Source organism: Hippocampus bargibanti, linkage group LG10, assembly GCF_051943395.1.
Source record: "Hippocampus bargibanti isolate YZ-2025 linkage group LG10, ASM5194339v1, whole genome shotgun sequence".
Lineage (NCBI taxonomy): Eukaryota > Metazoa > Chordata > Actinopteri > Syngnathiformes > Syngnathidae > Hippocampus > Hippocampus bargibanti.
The window spans coordinates 15,340,640-15,347,241 of NC_142743.1; the positions used below are offsets into that span (position 1 = coordinate 15,340,640).

Consider the following 6,602-nt stretch of genomic DNA (forward strand, 5'->3'; position numbering starts at 1 on the left):
AGAAATAGCTGAAACTCTGGTGAATCGTCCATAAACTAAATAATGTGTGGTTGTAATTTGAAAGAAATAGCTTTTTAATCAAAGCCACAATTGAAATTTTCATGGGTATGCATCATTTAGGGTCACCCTGTCCACCAACCAATCTTTGGAATGCAAAGTGGGGCAACTATGTCAGTAAATAACAAAAGGCAACACAAGACAATACATATCAAATTATATCGCGTTTTAACAACTGCTGAAGCTGTAATAATGACCAAACTATTATTCTTTTGCGAGCCAATATTGACAATTAACACTATTTTAATTTTGAGGAGTATATATCTATATTAAAACATATATACCCTTGTGTCTGAGCCCTCCCCCAAATACTGAATCAGTCAAAAAAAGACCACACACAAATAAATCGCCATGCAGCCACAGTCAAGTCAAGTCTTTATTGACACAGTGTCTAACAGCAATACATAGCAAGTTGAAACACCAACAAGAATAACATATCAACAACATTCAATCCCTAAACTTCAATTTTCACAGTAGCTCTAAACCAGGGGTGTCAAAGTCATTTTTTGCCGCAGGCCACATTGTAGTTATGGTTTCCTCTCGAGGGCCCTTATGAATTTGGGGAAGCCGTTATTAGAATGTTTAAACCCCTCCACATATTACATAGAGAGCGCACAACAAATTAATGAATAACTAGTTTTGAAATCCGAAGTCAAGAATAATGACTGTTATTGTGGTTTACGTTCAAAAATGTGAAATTTTGGTTAGGATTTTAGCAAGCATCATGGAATTTCAAAAGTTTGATTTGCTTTCATGGGCCGAACAAATGATGTGGTGGGGCGGATTTGGCCCCCGGGCCTTGACTTTGACACCCGTGCTCTAAACGAATGCAAATAACGATCAAATACTCCACTTGACAGAATCATCTGCACCATGCACACGGCAAGATACGAAGCTGCTGGTGTTTTAAGGCATTTTATATCCTACAGTATTTAGTCTATTGCAGAATTTTGATCCTTGCGTTGGACATTGTGAAACTCTGTAACGTCATGCTATGTATGACGTGGTGCTGTATGTGTAGTACTTTTGGCAGTGTTGCGGGAATGGGATATTTAGATACCCACGACATTTTATTTGGTTTGCATGTGTGGTTATGTTATAAAAGCTTTTGTTACTCTGGAATGCAGCATACATACATTTACATGTGCTTGTGATATTTTTCTATTCCAAAGTCCTTTTAGCATAGGCCACTGCATAGCGATACAAATGCACACTTTCTACAGCACTAACATATTGAGCGTTTCCAAGCCACAAATATAAGAAGCCAATCCAGAACATTCTGTCACACAATCACATTTTTGTTCTTTTTTTTCATGTGGGAGTGCAGCCTGTCAGGGCGGGGGTCTTGCATGGAGCATAGCACAATTATAACGTTGCTGTGTTTTAACTGGCAGGAAGCAAGCAAAAAAAGTGAGCTTTAAGTGGCTCACCCAAACAAGTTTCTACTGGTGAGATTACACTACAACAGACATTTTATCCAGTCATGGCCAAAGTGTGAACGAGAGTTTACATTTTCAACAATCTGGTGCTTTTCAGCTGTTCATCGGCTTATTCTTAACTGCCGTTGCAAGGTTTGGTCTTCAGCCTTGAGTGATATGGATTGTGTGTTCAAATCAGACTTTACTCATCCATGTAAGAAGGTGAGAAATGGACTACTCTTATCGCTCAGGTGTATCGCACAAAATCACCTTTTTGTGCTTAAGTATAATTTACCCAACGGGTTACTGTGCATTATTGGTTAAGTGAGGAAATAAACTTGTTTTTTTGTTTTCATTTAGTAGTTTATAACATTTTGACATTTTTTATCCTGGAATGCTTGTGCATGATGATCTTTTGCACGGTCAAAGGCAGAAAAGGGAGGCTTTGCTCCAACCCTTAAATCTGGTCATTGCGTTGAATGCATGGAGCAAGAGGATGACTATCTACAGTACACCATGCAAATTAAGCTCACTTTGCAGACATTTCTCTTTTGGTCATTAAATATTACAACTTGCTTTTTTCTTTGTATTATTATCGTTCAAAAGGTGAGAGAGGCGGTGTTACTTTGAGGGTGTCTTCCTTCATTTGTGCTGCTACCATGTAGACACCATTAACGTATCATTATTTGGAATTTTTTGCGAGGTGATTTTTTTTATTTTGAGTTAATCAAGCAACATGAAAAGCTAGTCTTTTAGGCCAACCATAACCCTGGATGGTTTTCTTGTAGATATGTGTGCTTTCATACGAAACTCTTGAATCTATCATTTATCTAACTTAAATTGAGTCTACGGGTGATGTTTTCAACACATTTGTCCTTTTAAGTATGCACAGTGGTTGCACACTTTGTCTCATAGTTGTGGAGGTGGTGTTTGTTTGACCTGTTGTGAACTACTGTGCGCATCTTTATGACACTAGTGTGAACAAGTTCTTCAGTACTGTACTGTACTGTACTGTACTGTACTGTACTGTACTAAAAAAGACCACAGATCTGGCCACCGAGCCTAAGAGCTTGTAAGTGAGTAGCGAGTGAATGACAAACAAATAAAAGAGAATTGAGTGGTCTTGAACAGAATGACTCACGTATCGGAGTTAACGGGGAATGTGTGTTATTTAAGGGTTAGAGAGAGAAACAAAATAAAACCTCTACACCTCAAAATTGACTTCTATCTGAAAATCCAACACATTCATCCAATTGTTTACGAGAAGGCAAACTAGCACCTTAGCTCCTTGTGGTGTTCTAAGTGTAAAGACAAAGGGTTTATCATGGTATGGAAACTTATCAAAGGGGAAGGGGAAGGAAGTTGAGAGATAATAAGGTTATGTGGTCTTGCAGGCTTACACCGGGCTCCTAGTTTTTCTGATTGGTGATATCACTGGCATCTTGTTGCTTCTCCACCTTTTTAGTGGTGACCACCGTCTCCTCATAAACCTCATGTGTGGCCTTGCTTCCAGCCTTGCTCTGTGGCTGGCTGTCCTCCTTCCCTTCCTTCTTGGAGCTCTTGCCAGAGGTGGTGTAGATGCGGGTCTGGTAGTTGTAACTCTGTCCACCTCCAGAAGTTATGGAAGGGCTAGAATATGTAATCCCTGTCCCGATGCGGGTCTCCTCCCCTTCGAGCAGCTTCCTGCATATGATAACAATAAGAAAGGTTTCAAAGGAAAATTGAATATGGCAGAAAAAAGCAGTCGGGCGTGTCTTTTTTTTTATTGTATCTCAATGAAACATGTGTTAAGTGACCCACCTATATGCTGCTATCTCAATATCAAGAGCCATCTTGACATTCAGAAGATCTTGGTACTCCCTCAAGTGACGAGCCATCTCACTTTTAGTGGCCCTCAGCTCATTCTCCAACTCTGCTATGCCATCCTATGAAACAGATGGATTAAAAGGCTGCTTGTAAAATATTAAATCCTACCAGAAGCAACAGACATGTGCACGTTTGAGGGCATCCAATGCTGTCATAAGAATCATCACTTTGCCCGCATACCATGAATGTTACCATATATACAAAACATTCTGGAATATGTTAGTAAATGTAGTGTTTTAAGGTGAAACATCTGATCATATATCAGCTGTGTTTTGTTTACAGTAATATCTGAAAACGTGAGTAAAATAGAACATGACGATCAGCATACATTGCAAGCTGCTGACAGAAAACATAACGACGTGGGCGTTGTCACTTGCGGATGCTGAGCTAAGACATCCCAGGAGAAATTCAGTACCATGGACAGTGCTCCAAATCCTACGATTTTACTCAAACTTAAACAATTGTAAATGTCAGTTAAACGACATGATACAGTGAGGGCAAGATTTTGTTACCTGGTAGTTCCCAATCTCTGCGCCGTGTCGGTCCTCCATCTCCCTAAGTTGTTTTTCCAAGGACTCATTAGTGCCTCTTAGGCTCTCAATCTCGATGGTTTTGGACTGCACCTGCCTCCTAAACTCGCTCATTTCCTCCCTGCTGGCGCGGATGGCATCGTTGCTGCGGGTGGCTTGCTCAGACAGGTCGGCGAACTTGGTCTTGTACCAATCCTCGGCAGACTGCAGGTTCTTGGAGGCCATGGACTCATACTGACTTCGGATCTCCTTGAGGGCTGAGGTCAGGTCTGGCTTGGCGACCTCCATCTCAACAGACACCTGAGCAGCCTGTATCATGTCGGTGAGTTCGGCCACCTCCTCATCGTGCACCTTCCTCAGGAAGTTGATTTCATCCAGGAGAGATTCCACCTTCTTCTCCAAGTCCAGGCGGACCATGGTGGCATCCTCCACATCTTTCTTGAAAGCCTTGAGAGTGGCCTCCGCATCCTCTCGAGCACGGAACTCGTCTTCATATTTTCCCCTGAGCTTCTGGAGGTCATCGTCAATGCTGTCTCTCTCGATGAGAAGCTGGGACTTCTCCCCATTGAGCTCATCCAACTGGGAGCGCAGTTCGCGGATCTCCTGCTGGTAGAGCTCTGCGAGGCGGGATGGTTCCGCCTGCCTTTGACGCAGGGCCACGAGCTCCGTCTCCAGCACTTTATTATGTTGCTCCAAATTGCGCACTTTCTCAATGAACATGGCAAAGCGGTCGTTGAGACCCTGCATTTGCTCCTTTTCATTGGTGCGGACAATTTTGAACTCATTATTGAGGACGCTACTCTGTGCCAGATCGAAGGTCTCCAGAGGCATGGACGAGAAGGAGCGTCCGGACTTTCGGGTGTACGCGCCCGCGGATGAAGCGTTGCTGCGCGATGCGGAGGAGGCTCGGTAACCTCCCCGCGAGGACCCACTCATGGCTGTCCGAGATGGAGAGGACGCATAGCGGGGTGATTCCCCGAAGATCCTTCGGTAGGAAGAAGAGGAGTAGACTTCAGATCCGTAGCTCATCGTGCCTTGAAAGGAGTCGGAATAAGACGACATGGGCGCGTCTCCCTTTTATAGGCGGGGGCAGCGTGATCGTTATTGCATATGCATTGTTCGGACCACGGAGTCGCTCGAAATGTGCCAGAAAGGAAAACAAGGAATACGAAGTAAAAGTAAAAATTAAAAAACACCACCCCCCACCAGTCCCCAAAAAAAGGTCAGTAATCATTTTCATAGCCACACCCTGGTAAGTCAAACAATTCAATACTTACATTATGCTATTTGTGTCAATTGCTTCTGTCAACCTACAGTTAAAGTTTAGTTTGCTAAAGATATTAATGCAATAAAGCTATGATATTTTTGTTATTTCAACGAACGAACTCTGCATTTTGCATGCAATTTCATGTTTTTCGACTTTATAAAAACGCTTTCGTCATTCCCCACTACACTTGTGCATTCAAAAATATGACTTTGATGCCCTCTTTTGGAAGGAACAAGTACTAAAATGCTGTCGCGTGCACAAGTTCACCGAGACGACAATGAGCTAGCTGACTGCTGACATTGACACATCCAACTCGCATCATCAATTGGCATACCTGTCAACCTTGGTTAATAGTTGCTCTTATAAATGATTACAATTTCCGTATAAAAGTTGCAGTACGCCTTGTGTGTCAATGGCTAAAGTAAATCAATTATTCTTTCAAGTAACACATCCACAGTCATTCACATCACAACTCCCTGCCCTTTACTGTCTGTCATGACATTTGTAGTCCACATGATCAGAATCAGAAAGCCTTTAATAATCCCACAATAGGAAGTTTGCACACTAGAACAAGTGAGGCGAAGGATCGGCCAAAAAGTGAACCATTTGGATGGAAGGCCTCATTGCTTCATGAGGCCCCATATAATCAGAATCAGAATCAGAATCAGAATACCATAATAATAATAATAATAATAATAATAATAATAATAATAATAATAAGCGCGGGCGGCCCGGTAGTCGCGTGGTTAGCACACCGGCTTCACAGTGCAGAGGTCGCCGGTTCGCGTCCCGGTGCGGCCTCTCTGTGTGGAGTTTGCATGTTCTCCCCGGACCCGCGTGGGTTTTCTCCGGGTCCTCCGGTTTCCTCCCACACTCCAAAAACATGCATGGCAGGCAGATTGACCACTCCAAATTGTCCCTAGGTGTGAGTGTGAGAGTGACTGTTGTATGTCTTTGTGTGCCCTGCGATTGGCTGGCAACCAATTCAGGGTGTCCCCCGCCTCGTGCCCGAAGACAGCTGAGATAGGCACCAGCAACCCCCGCGACTCTAATGAGGAATAAGCGGTACGGAAAATGAGATGAGAGATGAGATATTAAGCGCCTTTCAAAATCTCAAGGACACTTTACAGTCAGAGGATATGTCTTTCTGTGGGTGAGCAGCGGCAGCCACACTCAACTTGCGGATACATACGCAAGGTTACTGCTAGCTAGCCTGCACCCTACTCATTAGCTTGCATGTTTGCTTTCTGCTGTCTCTCACAGAAGTATATTGATGCTAACGTTAGCATGGGGCTTGTCATAGTGCCACTGACATTCCACTGTTTCGTGCATGGGATTGTTTCATTGTCAATTAAAATCTATCAAATCAGAACCTCTTCTCTCCACAAAGGTGAATCCTTCAGTCCATTTTTATTTTACATTTTTATTTTACTATGCTTAGAATATCTTGTTTTTCTATCCTTT

The 6,602-nt window shown here is 42.9% G+C and overlaps 1 protein-coding gene across 1 annotated transcript; it reads right to left on the reverse strand.

Moving 5' to 3' along the window:
• Positions 1-420: 420 nt before the first annotated feature.
• Positions 421-5,383, reverse strand: inab (internexin neuronal intermediate filament protein, alpha b). The gene is made up of 3 exons (XM_089006834.1): positions 3,854-5,383; positions 3,276-3,400; positions 421-3,158 (listed from the first exon to the last, which is right to left on the reverse strand). Exons 1-3 carry the CDS (start codon positions 4,931-4,933, stop codon positions 2,885-2,887), a joined length of 1,479 nt encoding a protein of 492 aa, XP_088862960.1. The 5' UTR covers positions 4,934-5,383; the 3' UTR covers positions 421-2,884.
• Positions 5,384-6,602: the final 1,219 nt, after the last annotated feature.